At 39.6% G+C, this 20,272-nt stretch overlaps 1 protein-coding gene across 1 annotated transcript; it reads right to left on the reverse strand.

Moving 5' to 3' along the window:
* Positions 1 to 1,170: 1,170 nt before the first annotated feature.
* HSPA4 (heat shock protein family A (Hsp70) member 4) lies at positions 1,171 to 19,353 on the reverse strand. Its single transcript, XM_068960230.1, has 19 exons — positions 18,959 to 19,353; positions 14,877 to 14,934; positions 13,063 to 13,203; positions 12,218 to 12,340; positions 11,645 to 11,744; positions 11,065 to 11,198; positions 8,934 to 9,178; positions 8,448 to 8,524; positions 7,996 to 8,147; positions 6,825 to 6,931; positions 6,337 to 6,470; positions 5,684 to 5,865; positions 5,188 to 5,277; positions 4,531 to 4,683; positions 3,866 to 3,991; positions 2,749 to 2,856; positions 2,271 to 2,390; positions 1,692 to 1,853; positions 1,171 to 1,431 (listed from the first exon to the last, which is right to left on the reverse strand). The coding sequence occupies exons 1-19, from the start codon at positions 19,063 to 19,065 to the stop codon at positions 1,225 to 1,227; spliced, it is 2,526 nt and encodes an 841-aa protein (XP_068816331.1). The 5' UTR covers positions 19,066 to 19,353; the 3' UTR covers positions 1,171 to 1,224.
* Positions 19,354 to 20,272: the final 919 nt, after the last annotated feature.

The following is a 20,272-nucleotide window of genomic DNA, read 5'->3' on the forward strand; positions in this document are numbered from 1 at the left end:
AGTCTTTGTACCTTCGATAGCAGAAGGACAAAGCTTTTACATCTACCCCAATACAAGTTTCTTTTCATTATAATCAACAGTTTAAAAAGGTAATCCAGTAGAATCCAGTGCATTTATTTCTTGTAATATCTGAAGGGGTGTTTCAACTTTGGATTTGAATACATACAAATTAACGGTTGCAAGTTTAATGACAATCAATACTAGAAGCAAATCACTGTATAAAGCTCATAGAAAAATGCCAAAATTGGTGGTGTTTTTTTTTGGTTGGAAAAAATACTAAGCATTCCAAATGAAGGCCTCGTGGAAGCAAGCATACCCCCCCCCCCCCAAAAAAAAAAAAAAAAGTTAGGAACTAGTCAGAGTCATCCATCAGTGTAGGCAGCTGGGATACAAGTCTTCATTCTGTCTACAAATAGCTATTTAACTAGAGACAAGTTTACATGGTCTGATCAGCTGGGGAGTTTGCCAGGAATACACATTTCCATATCTAAGAGCACATTCATAGTCTGATCTGTAAGAGTATACAGTTGCTATTCTACATATCAGATAAATGAATTTCATTGTGGGCTCACTGTCCATGATATGAGGACATCAGCTAATGAATACATGTACTGGTAATACTACCTATTACTTTGCATACCTCGTGTAGCAATTAATTGCTCAAGTGCAGATAAAATATTGTCAACTCAGCCCAGGTCAAAATAAATCTCAAGTAGTGTGTTAACAACAGAACAAGGGCTAGATTAAGATAAGCAAATGAAAGACTATACTCCAGGCTCCCAAAAGAGCAATCCCCCCCCCCCCCATTATCTCTTCACTTCCTTAATATTAATAGACACTAGGAACACTGTTGCTATAATCCACAAGAGAAAGTGAATGAAACAACTGTGGCAAGTTAGACTTTATAAGGTTTTCTGCTGTCTCACTTCTTTAGAACAAGACTGACTCAGCATGGAGATGATTAAAAACAGAGGATCAGCTTATGGCTGTTTCTGTAGGTCTAGTAAGAATACCCGAAACTTCTAAATACAATCATTATGGCATGAGATGCAGCTTATTTGACCAAGTAGTTAGCTATCTAGGTGTTCTGACATTGACCAAGCTTCTCCAGAAACTACTGAGAGCCCTGTGGTATTCACTGGCTTCAGTTTGTATTCAGAACATACAAAGTTGACAACTTAAAGCTTTATTGTAGTTTGCAGTAATATAAACAAGTTCTAAAATTTAGTCAATGTCCATTTCAGGAAGCTTCTTTTCTGTAGCTGTTGGGGCAGCTGCAGCAGTGCTCTCTTCAGCAGTCTGGGACCCACTGTTGGCATCTCCCTGGCCTTCTACTGGTCCGTTCAGTTCAGTTGGTTTCTGCTCCTCCTTTGGGAGTTCAACCTTGGGTTTTGGTTTTGTGACTATAGGATTACAAGTACTGGTCAATTCCTAGAAAACACAGGAACAAAAGTATTAGAGATGTTTCATCTATCAACAGTTGTACAGCTGTATCAACCTGCTGATCATATTCGCCTTTGACTATACCAGCTAGATGTTCCAATCTGAGTGTTGACGTTTGACCAATACATGTTTAACAGATTAATACCCAAGCACTGCCCTTGTACTACCAATTTGTCACCTCATAGCACAAAAGCAACTAGACTGTGAAATACTCTCAGAAATGTAGTAAAATACTTAGAAAGACTTACTTTAATCTTAGCTTGTATATCTTTAGCTTTTATAACTGGGTCCAAAGTAAGACTTCTCTTGTTTTGAAGATTGAGTTTGTTATTCATCCACTCCATGGCTTCATTTGCACTCTTCTCCACTTTTGCTACATCTGCTTCCTCTAGATGGTCATACTGTTCATCCTGAAACAGCCAAAGTAGTAGTAGCTGTGCAAATATTTGTTTTGCATATCTAAACTGCTTATTTCTTCATTCAAACTTTACCTTGAAAAATACTAAAAACAGCAGTTCCATTTACCCAGAAAGCTATTTTTGTTAGCAGAGCAGTTAAGCAGGTCTCCCACAGCTCTGTAATCAGACAGAGAACTGAAGTTCTACTCCTGCAGCAGTTTTCCCTCCATGAGGGAAACAAGATCTGATTAAAAGCGGACTATCAGATTTTCAAACTAACATCCATTTCTAAGACGGTAAACACTGAGAATTTAGAAACTAACCAGGAGGTTGCCACCAGCCTTCTGTTGAAAGGAGCTTATTTAAAAAAATTCCAAAACAGGTTTGCAACAATTCCTTGCATTTGCCAGAAATTAAGTGTGAAAATACCTTTGCTTTAAAGGCATGAACAATTTTCATGTACTGTTGAATTTGTTTCCCCAAGTCCTCAAATGCTTTTGGTCTTTCCTCAGATTCTTGAAATCTTGCCTGAATAGGCTGACCCAGAGTCTGAAACAAAGTATAACAGATATCAAAAAACAGCCAGCATCAAGTGGAAAAAAAAAAAAACAACAAACCAACCAACCAACCACACAGTCAGCCGCAAGTTCTGACAGTATAGACAAGCATTTCCAAGCTTTTTGGAAGTTGCATTCTTCCCTCCCCTTACAGGAAAAGGGGTCTCAGTCTCCTTCAGCCTGCTTTGTATTGTTACAAGCTTATTAGAAATTTGCTCCTTACATACTTAATAAGCAGGTTAATTAGTTTATCAGTGCTGATCTGGAACAGTAGCAACTAAGCTAGCTCCCCACTTGAATGAAGCTCTCTAGAATCAGTAAATTCCTACAGGAATTTAAGAACCACTTACCTTCAATTCTGTTAATTTATCAATGTAAATTTGTTTGGGTTGGTCTTCACCATCTTCATAAAGCCAATTTTCTGTATCTTCCAGCTTCAGTGTGAAACTACTTCTATCCTGAAGCAATCCATACAAGATAAATACTTAGTTCTATTGGATAATTCTATTAGATGGTATTAAATGATGCTGGGACTCTTACGAAAGGTTACATTTTTAGAGCGTGAAGAACTTTCTGCTTTTAATGACCAAAAAAAAAGTTTAAGACAGAACAATGTGTTCTTTCAGTCTAGCTTCCTGGGAAACTAGGCCTAAGAAAGAGCCATCTATGACACTGAGTCTTCAAATAAGCCTTCTGTCAGACAGTACAAGCCTACCTTACTGCTTTGCCTGTTTGCTTCATTACTATACGAGCAAGTCTGAGGATAGAGTGAAACCTATCTTTAGCAAAGGTGCCATGAATCTCACTTCACTTCTAATTTAGTTCTGACATAAGGTATCTAGGCACCAAAGACACCTTGCTGGCAAAGCTCTCCTAATAGTCAGTGAAGACTCTCCAGTCAGAGTTGAGAGGGTGATTCATCTGATTAAATGTAGTCATCTACTTTAGGATGATATTAACTACACACCAAGTTCATCCAGCACTCCAGGGAAAGCCAATTAGTAATAGTAAGCGTCCTTCCTTGTTCAAATACAGGCGCCACATCTAGTCAGATGAATCCCACCTAGTATTTTCCTAAGTTGGGTTGCTCTTTGAATTTTATCATAACCGGTCTAAGCACTGACAAAGTGGCAAAGTCAAACAGGTCTCCTCAAAAAGATTGCTCAAGTGCTCAGTCTCTTTCAGTAAGAAAAGGTATTCTCTGTTAACAACTTCAGCTGCTACAACTGTTTTGGGAAAGGACCCACCCACAATGTATCCTGGATACCATCCAATTTTACTTAGTCCACATTTGCAATGTTATCTTCATAACCAGATAGGTTAAAGAGATATTTTTTCAAATTTAAAGTTTGAAAGTATAGTCTAAGCATTTAACAAATCTATCTGACAAAGGTCAAAGGTCCACTAAAATATGACTATTCATTGCAACAAAAAGTATTAGAAGACAATCAAGCTAGTAATACTTACATCCTCGGTTACGAATTTCTCATAAATACCACAGAGTTTGTCTCTCATATCATACACATACTCCTCCACTGCATTCTTGGCATCATTCCTCTCCTTCTCTAGCTTATCCTGCATTATCATTTTACCCTGTGAACAAGTTCTCAAATTAGTCAACCAAAAAGCTAATTGTTTTATGTTTATGTACCAGGATACCTGGTACCTGATACCTTAGCTAAAAGGCTTAAATTTGGCTTAAGATTTTGGAAAAGAGTGATTTTAGAGAACCATTCTAAACAGAGAACATGAGTAAAAGCTAATTTCAGTTTGCTATTAGGTCTTTACTATGTTTCACCATCTGCCCCAGCTGAGGAATCGTCCACCGTAGTGGCCACCAAGCAGCTCGTAACTGCAACAAATTGTGGAAATAACCACCCCGTTAACTAGCTTTCTTGTGTTCTGCAGTTGCAAAGCACATCTTCAATGAAAAGTTACAGCATTCACTTAACAGGATAATACATTTGAGCTTTGTGGGATACTGCTGTCCACCTTGGAGGAAAAAATTGCTTGTGTTTCCTTTTCATCTTTCCTTGCCCACCCTTGACAATTAACCACGCTTAGTGAACAGCAGAGTTTCTGGAGCTCTGCTAATGACATTTTTGACTTAGGCAAACAAAGCATAAGTTTACCTCATTCTCAATGAATAAGTTCAGCATATCTTTCCCTATCTGCCACACCAACTGATTCTCAATGGGAAGGTCCACTGTAGTAGTCTTTACTTTAGCCTTCTTGGCTTGAGGTGGTTGATCCACTTTCTTGTCTTTTGCGTCAGCCTGAGAAGTCTGTGTTAAGGAAATATACTCAAAGTAAAAACAGCATCACCAGTCAGCTCAAGCTGAGTATTCAAGACTGATAATAAGGAAAGTATTAGTGAATTAGTGCACTGGTTCTTATGTCAACATCCTGACTATATACCACCGTTCTGACACCTAGCTGCCAAAAAGGTCAGGAATACACGCATCTTCTGGCCTTTTCTGAGCATGACTGCTACATTCATGAGGGTGCTGGTGTTTACAGTAGAAGACTTTTCCTCATATTTAAGTTATTGAAGACTAAATTATTTCTGCCATGAACAGGCGAGTTCGCCAATTTTATCAGGTATTAAGTCACTTGACAGGTCTGCACCAATTTATGCCATTTATGTATTTTTAAGCTCTACACAACACAAAGCATATTTAAATAAAAGTTTAGCTTCCAGAGCTATGACAAAGGCAGTGGATGGGCTCACACACTGTATGTTTTCTTTTATCCTTCAGATAGCAGTCTTTCAAATACAGTCACGTTACCTCCATTTCTTCAGACTCGGCCTTATTCTCAGACTGGGCCTGCTGCTGTTCTTCAGTCTTCTGTTGCTCCTCCTGGTCTACCTGCATTTTCTGAAATTCACAAAAAAAAATCCAATTTGCCACTTTCTTTAAACAAAGTATATGCAGATCACTGTTTCAATCCCTAGGCTGATCACTGTACTTGCATTTACTGCTTTTCAGATACAAAGAAACAGAATGAAAACTGAAGTAGTCTTAAGTGATAAATCGTAAGCTTCAGTCTTTGCTCAGACAATAACAGATCACTCCTAGCCTGATGAGGAATTTCATCTATATTTCAGTCCTAGTTTCAGAAGATACTTGAGTAGTGTACAGCGGTTGTACTTTTTTTTTGTTTTTTTAAGTTTATTCACATGCCTACCTAGTCCTTCCATAAGTTTCAAAACCTGACAAGAACTTGGCCAATTACACTTAACCATTAAAGCAATTTTCCATGTAGCAAACAAAAGTTTATTACCTCTTCCTCTTTTGCATGCTGGTCTGTTTCCATAGGTTCTTCATTCTCATCAGATTTATGAACTTCCACTAAAGATGCACTTGAAACACTGAAGATACCATGGATATTGACTCTAACTTTGACTTTCACTTTTGAGCTGGATCCATCTGTTTGAGGTGTGACCTTCTGAACCAAGAAGTGAGCTAAAAATATATATACACTGTTTTGATTAATGTAATCAGTGAACGTAAAGTAAATCCTGAATATTGCTATTGAACAGATCATTATAATGCATGCAGAGGATATTAAATCCTATTCAAAGGCAAACAGTTTGATTTTTCAGTAAATAATGCTAGGATGCACGGTTGTCAGGATTTTCCCATATCTAAAACACGTTGCAAAAGCTGGTGTTAATGGTATAACACTAATTGGTAAAAGACTGCACAATTTTGAGCGTGCCCCTTCTAGGCTCACTTAAACATTGGGATTCTCTTTATTTGGACTATCCGTACATAAACTTTATGTTACTCCCCTTTTACTGTAGACCCATGACTTAGGAAACCTGTCCTACAGCATTTGTGGTAGGTTGCACTTTCTAGACTATATAATTAGAAGTCCCAAGGGACATACAAGACTATTAATAATGTCTAAAAATACAGAATGGCCTTAACTACCTATAGCAGGATCTGGGTAAGGCAATTCCTTGGGAGAACTGTAGTACGCCTCAAGAGTAAAAGGTTCCTTTCTGTAGAACGTGAGGACCTTGGAAAATGGAGCAGCATGATTCTTGGGAAAGACCTCACAGTCACTGTAAGACAGAACAGAACACTTGTCTTCAGATGTTTAGTATGTCAGATGATACAAGATGAACACAGAACATTCCTAGATAAAGCTTTTCCTTAAGATACAGCAGTAAGTGAGAAAAAAAAAAAACCCAGTGTTTCCTAATCTATGTTCATAAGAACAGCAGCAATATAGAAAGTAAGACGTTCTTAACTGTTGCCCTTGTTTCGGCTTTTTACTGTCACTAACTTAAGACAATCAAACTATCAGAATTTGAATTTTTAAATGGGTATTGTTCCAACAACTCTATCTACTTATCTGCAGTTAGTTTTAAGCTGTACGTAACTACGCAGAAGTCTGAATACCAGCAACTTTTTACCTTAACCCTTCCTCTGCTGGTGAATTCCATCGTAACGAAATGGGATATGGTATCAAGTCTGTGATAGAAAATTCTCTCACTTTGAAAGCCGGGGATAAAATAGCACACTGAAAGAGCAGAAGTAATTTGTATTATAGAAACTGAAACTTTAGGTAAACAGTAATTCAATTCAACAAGCAGTTTTTTAGCTGTAGGTTTACTCTAGAGTAAAGGAGTCTAACAACTGATGGACTCAGGAACTGCACAGTAAGCATCAAAAGTTTATATGAACCCTTCCTTTCATGAAGCTGTAATCATCTGTTCACTCTGAATAGTGAAATGCACAAGTTCTAATCTAGAATCATTTTGTTGTTCCATTTGCTATGGTTAGGCTATTCACAGTTGCTTTTTGGTGCTAACACAGAAATAAGAAAACCCCAATTGAGTTTACTTTTAAGAGTAACATAGTACTAGTTGGGTTTTTTTGCATATCATTAAACAAAACTCCCTTTCCCAAGCAGATTCTAGCAGCTAGTTTGTATCACTGACTGAACAGAGCTCTAAGCACGTATTAAACATTTGAAAAAATAAAATAAGGTAACGAGCAAAATTAAGGTGCCTTCAAAAGATGTTACAGCTAAGAACTATGCAGAATATTTACCGCAGCTCAAGCCTTTACATCCATCATTCAGTGATTTGGATTCCAGGTCAGGACATAAGATTTCTATTAGCAAGCTTGTATGGCTTGGATTGATTCTAATGCTTTATCAATATTTCATTGTTATCCATGTCATTAGCAACTGCCATTGGACAAGTTTATCAGTAGTCCTATAATACCCTGTTTTACTGTTTAGCCTAGACAAAGGAGCCTGGAGGTAAAAGTCTCATCACATGAATGTTCTCAGACTACTAGTTTCCAGTTACAGTAGAAGCAGAGCACACACTTCACTGTAACAAATTATACTGATGCACTAATTTGGCTTAGACAAAGAGCACAAAGGAATTACTTGAAAGCTAGCCATTCCTATTCTTCCAACCACTTTCCTGAAGTTTATTCAAATCAGTTCTCTGATACACACGAGGTACTCTTCTCGTTACTTGATACTGTGGACTTCAGCTCAAACGTTAATGGATTTCAACAAGAGTATTCACAGCTAAAACACAGTGGCACTTTATTTTTCCCCCCCCTTACCTGCAGGGCACAGCCTCGTGCAACAGCCTCATCTGCATTCAACGTTGTACTGACTTCTTTGCCAAAAAATTTACTGATCTTCTCTTTTACAGCAGGGATTCTTGTGGTACCACCAACTATTTCTACTGCATAAATATCCTCCTTCTTTAACTCTAGGAAGGAGTCAGACATATTAGTTTTTATGGATTGAAGTTTTCAGTTTTAAGTGCACATGCTAACAATATATACCAGACCAAACATTAAGCTTGTTCTCCAATTTAAGATTCTGAACAATAAGGAATTCAGATCTTAGCTTGTGTGAAAAAGTTTAAGAAAGCTTGTAACTGCTAAGCAAGAAAAAGTTAACTGTACTAGTCAGTCTGCTAAAGTTTTGTCAACATCCAAGGAAAGTTTGCGCTAAGGATGGGTTTTCTCTTTTCTGCATACAGAGTACAGAATGCATATACACTTACTGGCTTGTTCCAGTACACTGCGAAGGGGTGGTTCTACTCTTGAAAGGAGACCATCACACATCTCTAAAAATTTGCTTCTGTTGGAGGAAGCCATAAATAAAGCTAGAGCCTACCATAAGTAAGTTAAAACTGCAAATACAACAGAGCACCAAAACAGGACGAGTGCAGTTTTAGCTACTGAGTACTGCAGTGCTTTCTCTCTCCAATCCTAGTTTTACATTTATGCAGCAATGTTCTCTCAAACTTGGCTCCAGTAGTCCAGGCATCCTTACAACACCCACTGCCCTTCCTCCAAAGTTAAGAGCACTAACCAGTTTCTAAACATCATCATTTTGAGCAGTACCCCCTCCACAAGTTCTTCTTACATTTCCCTCCCCCCTCTAGTCCTAAGCACCTCTATTTAATACCAAGTTTCTTTCCTGACTGAAGTGACTTAAATGAAGTGGATTCTAAAGTTTATCTTTATGAAAGAAGCATGAACATTACCTGTTCATTGTTCCAGAGACATCTATGTCATTCATGAAGCATTCTATGTTCATTGGGAGATCAGAGGCATTAGCACTCATCAATTTTTTCAGTTTTTCACATTCCTGGTACAGCCTCAACAATGCACGAATCTTTGACTTGATGTCTAGTTTATATTTCTTTCCAAATTCTTCACAAAAGTATTCAACTAACATCTCATCAAACTTCCTGCCTCCAAGTGTTGTGTCAAATGATGTAGCAAGAACCTTAAAAAAATTCAATTCTTCAGTAATAGCACAGTTTGACATTACTTCAGTGAAACCTATTAGTGGCTAATATCAAACCACTTCTTTCAACATACATTCTAGCTTTAAATCAAAGTTCCGTATAGAGGTATCACAACATTACTACAGAGGAAGAATTATATTGGAGCAGCCACAATAGGAAAAAAAAAAAAAGAAATCCCATAGAGAGAAGTTTTATTCTGTTCTTGCCATTCCCAGTAAGAAAGTGTCTTCTGATGAACCTTGTCTAGAATTCTAACCCATCCCCAAAGCTAGGTCCTACACCCATCTTTCACATATCACTGATAGTACTGGCAAGAATTAAAGCTATTCTCTTATATTTCAAGGCAACCTAAGTAGCAATTACCCCATGTTTACCAACATCTGATCTTTTATGTGAATGGCAACTACAGTAACAGTTATACAGAACCAAAAGGATATCTGACTTTTTGAAAAGCCTATGGAATTTAAACCCTGATTATCTTACGCCTTTTGTAGCTGGTGTTAGAGATAGGTTATGTTCAGAACACTGTTGGAGCAGAAGAACCAACTTTAGCCAATTCCAGTAGCTACATAAACCTCTCCTCACTTCATGAATGATTTTTTCTTCTGCAGTGTATATGCATTCCAGCTGCATGCTCCAATTCTTAACAATTTGCTATCCCAAATGCTAAAGAGTAACTTTGGGCACCTAGTATTCTAGTACTTAGAGAACTCTTAAAAAAAAAAGTTTAAGACGACTTGGCTAGGCTTAGCAACACAACCTGTTCAATAACGTGTTATAAGCAGACCACCAGTGTTTCCAAACTGCCTAGCCAGTGTCAGTTTGAATCATATCCCAGTTTAATATTTGATGCCTCATAAAGGATGAAACATGCTTACACTAAGCTAAAAATAAAACAAGAGAATAAGTGTGTTTAACTCTTGCAAATAGGTGTTCATTTTTGATGAAGAAATTATCTGTAAAGAAAATCTGTAGTCTATCTGAACTGACCCTCTTTCACCACATTACAAGTTTGATTTTTGTTAGAAGTCAGTGAAGTACCATATTATTCTCAATGCCTTTTCAGACTAGGTTTGGTTTCCACACTGCTTGTGGAGGACTAGATGGCAAGGCACTTAATGTTCAACACTGCACAGCAGCACTTCTATTATTCAATACTTCTATGGTTTCAATAAAGAGTTTTAAAAAAAATTTTGGGAAATAACCTAGGCTAAGTTTCCTCATAGGAGCAAACAGAACTACAACAAAACTAAGGTTTTCAGGACTTCTGCTTTCTCTTCATTTCACTAACTTAGTGTTTTAAATTTGTTTCTTCAGCTAATCAAATAAGAGAAATTACAGTTAGAATTTTTGCAGTTCTGGTAACTGGCAAAAAGCTAAACAAGCAATTCTAGTAGTTGCTGGAAAAGAACAGTACTCTGGCAACTTACGCTTAGAAATTTAATATAACTTCCTTAACTGCCTTTCATAGGTTAAAGTAATTAAGAATGCCTTAAGACTCTTACACGAGTACCATAGTGAGCGGTAAAACGTTTGTCTCTTATACCGTTCTAGGAATCCCTGCTTTAATGCCTTTTTCTGAGCAGCGTCCAGATAGAGGTCATAGTTTCTTTAATGGAGAATTATTAGTTTTCGCCACAAGTTTGCTGATTAAGGCATATTTGTTTCTTCTACATATCACTAAAGCTCTCCAGTTCTCAGCCCTACTTTTAAATCCAGACCAAATTGAAATCTAAAAAAATTAGAAATTGAGCTGCCCGTGCACACTCGTGTACAGATGGGCAAGCTTGCCTGTTGTAGTCCATGTACGTACTGATGAATATTTTTAATTATAATTGAAAGAGATGCATAAAAGGTTGTTTACTTTCAGTTTTCCTTTGTTGAATGCGCAAACAGAAACTTGATATGCAGAATGCCCCATATCCACAAAAACAACATTTCTTGGCTTCTCTTCTAAGGCAGGCAGGTCTTGCTTATAGATTCCATATGCAAGGGCAACTATATAGGAACACAAATGAGTCAAAGATATTTAGTGCATTCTTTTCTGGCACTTTTTTTCCTAAGCAGTAACTGGTACAACAGTAAAAACAGCATTAACATTTCATGTTATTTTTCCAGCTATAGAACTTGCTATCCTGTTAAAACAAAAGTCCCAATGTTAATGTGACATGGAAGACCACTAAACCATATTAGCCTCTCCTAGTCAGGAGAGTAGCTGCATGAAAACCAAGATATTCAAGAAACACCTTTATAAAAGACTTTGTAAAGCAATGGAAGAGAGACCGAGGCTTAAGAAACTTTATGAGCAGAAACTCCATTTCCAGTTTACAGCATTGCTCTAGCAGTAATTCCAGAGGGCACAAGTCAGTGACAGATTAAAAGCCCTTTTATCTAATGAAACTATAGAATTAAGAGACTAACAGGGAGGGAAAGGAAGGAACTACCTGCAGTTGTCTCATTTATTAGCCTCAGGCAGTTGAGACCAGCAATCTGTGTAGCATCCATCACAGATCTCCTTTCTGCATCTGTATAGAAACAGGGAACCTGCAAGACGATCAGAGTGCTGATATTAACTTTCAGAAGAGCTATCTATAGCAAACAGGCAAGTACATAGAGTCATTATAGAGCACAATTATTTTTTCTCCACAGGTACCCTATGTTTGATGTCCATTTTCAGTTGCAAGAGAGAAAAAGCAGAGGAGGTTCATGAAGAGAAGCAGTTACGTTTTTTTGAAAAATTCCTTTTCCCTCATTTTAGAGGTGGAAGCCACTCATTTTTAGAAGTGCAGAACAACAGTTATCAAATATGATTCGCTAATTAGCGGCAATTTAAGAGATTTTATCATTAGTGAAGTAAATCTAGTTTTCAGGAAGAGATTTGAGTAAGAGTCAGTTTTAAATAGAAAGGATATTAAACCTGAATATTCAGGTTTAATAGGAAAAATAATGCTATTATCAAGCTTTTCAAATTATGATACTAACCCAGTATAACCACTTACTCACTATCACATACTTACAGAAACAACACAGTCAACAACAGGCTTCTTAAGTGCATTCTCAGCAGTCTCTCTCAATTTTGTAAGGAGCATTCCTGTCACCTGTTCAATAGTAAAGTTTCTTTCTTCTTCCATATACATGACCTTAAATAAAAATTTTGTATACATATATCACATCACAATAAAAATCATGCGCAGCAAACGTAAGGAACACATGCAAGATAAATGATTTTGTAAGCCTGCTTCTAGGAAAACACACCTCTACACAGCTTCCGCTCCAACAGTTTAGTTTGTGTACAGCAGTTACAAAAAGCTGATCGATATAAACGCTGGAATATGCTTTTGAGAATTCACTTCTACAAAGCTTCTCTGGACACAAATTTCTCCAAAGCCTGAATGCTAGACAAGGCCTACCACAATCTTCCTCCCTACTGCTTTGCAATAAGCCATTAGTTATTCCTCAATTCCAAATCAGAAGTTCAACCATTGCTGGGGAAAACAAACAAATCCTTTTTTAACCATTTAAGCTGAAAGTACTAAGTTCATCTCTTACACCCCTGCAATGTCTGGACAGTAGCTAAATACACTTGTCAAGTAGCCATCTTCCAAATTCACCAGGGAGTGAAGGAAAATAGCATTGCTACAGCAAAGTTTGTGCAAGACTGGCTTTTCACGGAAGAACAGTTGTATAACTGTGCAAAATCAGTCTCTCGCTTAACGCAGACGGTCCCTCCAGGTGTTAGTAGCCTTATAACCCCCTATTTAAAACGTTTCTATTCACAAAAGAATGGAAGCAGAGTCAAAAGAGATAAAAGGGATCTTTACCAGTTTCTCCTCTGGTTCTTTTTCAATAATGCCAGACTTACCTTGATGCCAGTTGAGCCTGTTGGCAGCTGGACAAGTTCATACGCAAGGTTTGCTTTTTCAGCTTGAACAAAGGGATCTGAGAATGCACGACCATGAAATCTTTTAAAACTTTGTACTGTATTCTTTGCATTTGAAATAACCTAGAGAAAAAGAAATCTTTAATACAAGATGGCAGGGGAGCATCTGAATTTCAAACAGAAGACAACAGAAAGTTCTGTTCTCAGGCTTCCCTTGCCAGAAGATTTTGTCATTTGTATCTTAACAGTATTAGAGCAGCTGCTAAAAGGCAACTTCCTTCTAATCTCCTAGATAACCTACAGGTATTTGAGATTAAAATGCATACTTCAAAACAGAGCCAAGATTTTAATAAAAAACCCTAACAGCTAACATACAATTCACTTAGTATTATGTGCAGCACACCTTCTCAAAATTTTAGCAATATATCCTTCCCATTTCCTACTTTCCTAGCATCCTACCCTTCTACTGCCTTGCAGCCAGTAATTCAGCAGGTACAACAAGCATACTGATGTAAACACTACTTCAGGTCCATCAGATGGATGTGATTTAACATCAGTATGTTCACTGGTAACTGCTCAAAAATCTTGTCATGAATACATTTAGAATAAACAGGGCCCCAAGAGGTTTCTGTCAACTTGATTCAAGCAACAAAAGGTGGGTAGTCTTTCATTAAGAGCCGAGATCCACGCAAACGGAGAAATGAAAACTCACTCCAGTTTGTTTTCAAGTACCGCACATAAATTTAATTCTTTCATTTATATTACAGCAAGAAACATAGAAAAACCCCACACAATAATTGACAAAGCAGGAAAGCATTGTGCCATGTACTACTTACCTGTGATTCAGTTTCAGTCAAATGTCTATTTCCTAAATAACCTGGTTTTGATTTTCTCTAAGTTTATTTTGCAGGACATACCTCATCTCTACTGGATCTCTGTACCAATGAATTTCTTTAAGCTAAGCGGACACTCAGTTCCAGAAAAACATCTGCATTTAGTTCTAGCACAATTCTTCTGTTCTTGGATAACATAGCTGTGTCCAGTCATTTTTGTATTCTAGATACTGAATCTTCATACATCTCTAGGTATTTTAGGCTAAGAAAAAGCGAGTGTTTGAAAAGTCACTTCCTGCAGGGGACTTCAAAAGAAATTGTTTTATAGGTGTTTCATAGCAACACAAGATACAAGACAGCAGGACACACATGTCACAAACAGGACAAATCAGCTAAGCCTCCTTTTGGTCCTTAAATCATATTTACCTACGTATATAACAAACTCAATATATGAGCAAGAAAGCCCAAGGAAGATACTTAAGTTGTAATTCAACCCCAGAGAGTCGAGAAAGCTATATTTATGCTCCTTTTCCCCTGAAATTATGCATTTAATAGAACTCTATGGAAAGAGCTGTATGAAACCGCAAAATTGAACGCGGTCATAACGCATATAAACTGAGGCAAGCTAAGGTAGGACAAGACGCTATTGCTAAGATTTAGAATTTACATTTGCAGCATAAATAATGCTAGATTCACCAGATTAAGAGGGAAAAAAATGTTTTTTGTACATTTCATTACATACAACAGTAAGTTCCGAGACATTAATAACCCTTTTATCTCTATCCAAGATGACAAAGCAGCATTACAAGTTGAACAGCTGAATTAGGCTCAGCTGTTCATTACAGTTAAGGAAACACTAAGAAGCCAGCCTCAGAGATGTATGTAATCGTCACTGTTAAATTGTTACATTGTATAAGCCTGATTTTTGACAATTAGTTACTCTTACTAAAACCATACTCTCACCTGGCTTTTCGCTGCAGCACCAATTGAGCGATTCTTGGGTCCAAAGGCTATACATGATCTACAATGAGAAGAAAAATTTCCAGTCTAGCAAGTGATTGTTAAAACTGCACTGAACGTGAGCAGTCATGTGACTTCTTTTTGTTAAAACAGAGTTAATTAATATTAATTGGACAAAAAATATTTTAGCATCATTTGGTTCATGCACTTAAGGAAATGTAGTTCTTGAGGATTCTGATTTAAAAAGGCACTCATTTAAGTTTTAAGTTAGAACACTTACATGCTCCTCATTGTAGAGAAGAACTGAGATTTAAAGAACAACTTATTCACACTATTTTTGAAGTTTTACTTCTGAGAAATAATTGTGTAGACGTTTCATCTCAATAACCACCTGTATAGCTAAGGCAGTTAATCAGAGATACGTTGTTAGTTAATATGGGAAATGCTTTTGTTTTTGGTTTTTTCTTTTTTTCTTTTTTCTTTTTTTTTTTTTTTTAAGAAATACATGCAGGAAATCAAATGTTACTAAGAAAACCATTCCTGCTTATCGGTATCAAATGCTAATCAAGTTTTAGATTTAAAGCAAACCCTTCAATAGCACAAAGAAAACCAACAAAGACAGACTGGTGTTTATGGGCTTCATCTTCACTCATTGAAATAAAAATGTAGATTATGGAAAGAAAAATTATGCTTTACCCCAAGCTACTCCATGGTAGCTCACAGTTCAAAACAAAAAATATCCTTTTTGAAAGGGCTGCAGTCCCTACTAAGCCTCTCAATTTACATATTTAACAAAAAAAGGAGCTGTAAAACAAAATTCAGTCCAGCCCTTTTCCATCTTGCCTTCTAATCCAGATTCCTCCTACCACTGAAGTAAACTTACGTAAGCATATTTTAAACAACATAATTAAGTAGCTCTCCATGCAGCAGGTCAAGAAGCTGCTCTACAGTAGGGTTATGCCTTAGGACTACACAAAAAACAGATTTCAATGTAGCCTGCTGTTTGCAAATAATCAAACAGAAATTGCCAAAAACAGAATGGAAGGCCAGAGTGATATAATCACATTGTTTCTGTACCTACTCCTGATCTATTCGCCACTTACCAGATGAAAGCAAGGCCCACCCCTAAAGCATACCTTGCAATAGGACAAACACGGAGGAATAACTCTTACTTGTTAACTAACCCCTTCAACGGTTCTTTTAAAAAGAAAGTTCTATGCTACGCAGACCCCAAGGTCAAGACTAAGGAAACAGGAGCTGTAGAGTATAAGCAAAAAACATAATGAACACTTGTCAGAAAGTTATTCACCCTGGATTTTAGAAAGAAATTAAGACGTGAACAGTAACAGAAAAGTTCTGGTTTTCTCCTGGGCAAAGAAAACATTCAGCTACTTCACTGCTGAATTCACAGGCCATCAGTCCCAATTCACGAATTTTTAATTAGTATAGAACTCTTCAGCAGTGCCAGACTAACAACTCAAGGTAGAAATCTGTCTAGAGAGGCGGCTACAGCACAGCCATCAAAAATGCAGGCTTCTGTATTATAGTCTGGGAACAAAGACAAAAAACGTTAAGTGTATATATTCTTCTTAAGCATGCCTGCCACCTGCTCAGCTTCAGAAGACGTATGCTTCTCTGAGCTGAACAGCTGTACTGTACTTTGTTACATAGATGCTGAAGTCTCTCAAATAAAGGAGCACAAGAATTATCTATCAACCAAACCACCCCCTTAAAATTTTGTCTTTATTACAGAAATCACTAGATCTGTTAATCACACAATTATAAATACAACTGTTTATACCTTCTGCTTCCCTCTAGCAATAGCTTCAACAGATCTAAGGAAGCAGTTTCACATTATAGCGCAAGTGATCCAACTACCGGCAAGACAGGATGGTCCTACTCAGCTCCACTCCTTGCCTCTTCTCTCATCCCTTCTGCCAAGTCAACAAAGGCCCTCATCTAATCTTTGGGGAGTCATATAGGGAACGAGAGCAGCAGAAAGTTAACCGGTGAGGAGGAAGGGGAAGAGTTTTCACATTCCCTAAATCAGTTCACCATAGGAACCACCACTGTTAACCCACTAACTACAAATGAGGTATTACACAATGTAGTGGAAGCTGAATAATTAACATTTTACACAGAAACATATAAAAACAATGAAAGGTCATGAGAGGTCTAATGAAGCAGAAGTTAAGCATAATTTTGAACTTCCTTGACACGTGAACTGTTACCTGCAGACACTACTTTACATTTGCTCCTCCCACCCCTTTTCAGTTGCTTAGAAGACATCCTTCCTCCTGAAAGCAATTTTGGTCTACATAGAAAAACAACACTAATTTTGTAAGATCAGTTACAATTCCACTTAATCCAGACATCTTCATTCTTACGCAGATAAGGAAATTCTTAAGTTATATCAGCTAATCCTGTCTGAAACTTGCATCTCATCATACAAAGCACAAAGTAATGCTTAACCTTGACCATAAACCAATCCTTCAGAAAACATGTCAGGAAACCTTGCACGACTCCCCTAAGGGCTAATTTTACATAAATGCTACACTGACTTTTTAACCCAGGCCTTCCTCCTCTACTCGAGATGGGTATTTAAGCCATTAAGATTTTTTTAAGCACATTTGTACAATGACAGCATCATTTTCTACATTTATTCAATACAGCGTAGGGATTTATTTATATAGGTATTTTAGAACAGTACTCTGAGATTAAGTTCTGTTAGATATGCGCATTTCCAACACACTTTGATTTTTCTATTTGAATCAGATCAGCCTTTCACAATTAAATTACTTCCCCAAAAAATAACGTTAGAGCACAACTGTATAATATCCTTCAGTGAGTAAGACTTGTGCTCATACCTCAGATATATTAAGTAGAATCTCAACTCCCTGAACAACAGACATGTAGAGCTGTAAGAAAATTACTTTGAAATGCTTTAACTATTTTTCTAGCACAACTACCTATATCTTCAATATTGTGGAAAGTACTCATTTGAGAAACTAGTCCTCACTCTAGTACACAGTACTGAATTAAAAAATTCCATTCTCCATTTATTCATTGGTTAGAGACAACAAAAGGCAAACAGAGCTGAGGTATTATCTAGTGAGAAGCAAGGTCATTTTATGCTTCTGGACTTTTTAAACAGATATGAGAGAATAAAAAAAAAACCCAGACAATGCAGTTACCTCACCAAAATAGCTATTTATTTTAGTATGTGTTCAACACGAAGCAAATACTACAACATATTTAATACAAGTTGTAAGAGCACTTTTAAGACACAGTTTTCCAAACAGCTCATCTCTAGGTTTGATGCATTGCTAGCTCCCTTTCTACCTCTACAATTCATTCTCAAAACAGTTTTACCTCAGTTCCACCTCCCATTTTTTCTTAGGAAATTGCTTACTCAAGATAAACAACACACATTCCTCTTTGGAAATGGGTTGGGAGGTCTATTTACATAAGTAGAGTTAAATTCGACCGTAAATATTTTAAAACATAGCATGCTTCACGAGCAAATTCACCAGTGAGTTGCACTATTAGTCAGTCACTTTTCCAGGAAAAGGGGTTTCCAGTGTTACACTGCCTGTTACGTTTCTTTCCCCCACCCCAAGATCGAGTGGCCAGCTACAGCTGAGTTTTTTAAAAAGGTTCAATCAAAAATAAAGCTCGAGTTATCTGAGAATCAACACTGAAAAAGAGGGGGGGGAACCCCAGAGAAGCCATCAACTGAGGGAAAGGCTGCTGAGCAGCTCTGCTAAGCTCGGCCCCGGCGGCAGGCCAAGGAGCCGGCCCCGGCCTCCTCGCCGCGGAGCGCGGGCGCGCCAGAGCGCAGGCTGCGAGCCCAGCGGGAAGCAAGCTTCGCTCCCCGCAGCGCTCGGAGAGCCGGCCGCCTTCTCCGAGGGCCCCGCCTCTCCGGCCGCGAAAACGCGCCCCGCCTCGGGGGGACAGACGGCCCCGAGCGGGCTCCCCGGAGCCGCGCTCTCAACAAAGGAGGCGCGCCTGACAAACGGCCCCGCTTCCCCCGTCCTCCGGCCGGGCCCGCTCCGCCGCCCCCCGCTCCCGCCCGCCGCACTCACGGGGTGCTGCGGTCGCTGTACTCGTTGGCCACGGTCTCGATGCCGCCGGCGCGCGCCACGGCGACATAGCAGCTCTGGAAGCCCAGGTCGATGCCCACCACCGACATGCTGCGGCCGGGGAGGCGGCGGAGAGGGAACGGGCGGGCAGAGCCGGGCACCTGACGAGGGCGGCAGCGGCGGCGGCGGCTCGGCGCGTTTAAATGAGCGGCGGCGGCGGGGCGGCGGGCGGCGCTGCCTCCTCGCGGGGAGGGGGGCACTTCTCGAAGGATCCCGTCGGGCCGCCGCCGCGCGCGCGCGCGCCGGCGTATGGGGGGGGGCGCTCTCGCGAGACTGCCGCCGCGCGCGCGCGCGCGCTCCCGGCGCCCAGCCTATCGGAGCGCGCCGCCGCGCCAGGCGGTGGTCCCGCTGCGCAGCCGCGGAAGCCCCGGGGGCGGGGCTAGAGCGGGGCTCCGCCCATCCCTCCCGGCGGGAAGGTTCCTCACAGAGCGGCGGCGGCTTCGGGCTGCGCTGCCGCCCCGTTCCGGTCCGGTCCGGTCCGGCCCGGCGCGGCCTCCCCCGCCGGGTTCCGCCGAGCTCGGTCCTCCCCGCGGGTTGGGCTGCGATGCGGTTGCTCTCTGCCCGCCCGGAGCCCTCGGTTCCGCCTCGGCCCGACCCAGCGTCGCTGCCGCCGCCGCCGCCGCACCTAGACAGGCTGCGGTTCGGGCCGCGGCGCTCGGCTCGCAGGTACCAGCCTGGCAAGAGGCCGCCAGAACGCGAGCGGGCTCGGAGCTGCGGCCTGGTTACGGCAAGCCTCTGCCGAGCGTAAACGGTGCTGTAAAAGCCGCCGCCCGGGCCACAGCCTCGGGAGAGAATGAGCCGGGGCCCCTTGTCGCGGTGCTGAAGTGATGAGATGTCGCCACTTTATTTTGCCCTTAGGTTTTTTTTTTTTTTTAAGCTTTCCCGGCTGTCCGGTTTCTCACTTCCCTTGGCAGGCACAAGAATTGGAAATGCGTTTACTTTTTCCTTGCAGAAAATGCTTTTTCTGATGTAATCTCCTAAAACTGGAAGAAAACTGTGATAAAATCAAAACTTGGCAGCGCTTCAAAGGCCTTTTTGTTATTTCCTTTGGTTTTTCAGGTTTTATGTGTTAAGAAGGTTTTTCAAGGCTTTAAGCACAAATATAAAGCTGTTTCATTTAAACTTTTATTTTCTAAATTAAACACGAAATTATGATGTAATCACTTGACCATAACAGATGGAACTTGAAGAAAAAAAAAAAGTGCCATGAGAGCAAGAAAAAAAAATCATAATTTCTGGAAACATAAAGATTTTGCA

Source organism: Struthio camelus, chromosome 13 (assembly GCF_040807025.1).
Source record: "Struthio camelus isolate bStrCam1 chromosome 13, bStrCam1.hap1, whole genome shotgun sequence".
In the NCBI taxonomy this organism is placed as follows: domain Eukaryota; kingdom Metazoa; phylum Chordata; class Aves; order Struthioniformes; family Struthionidae; genus Struthio; species Struthio camelus.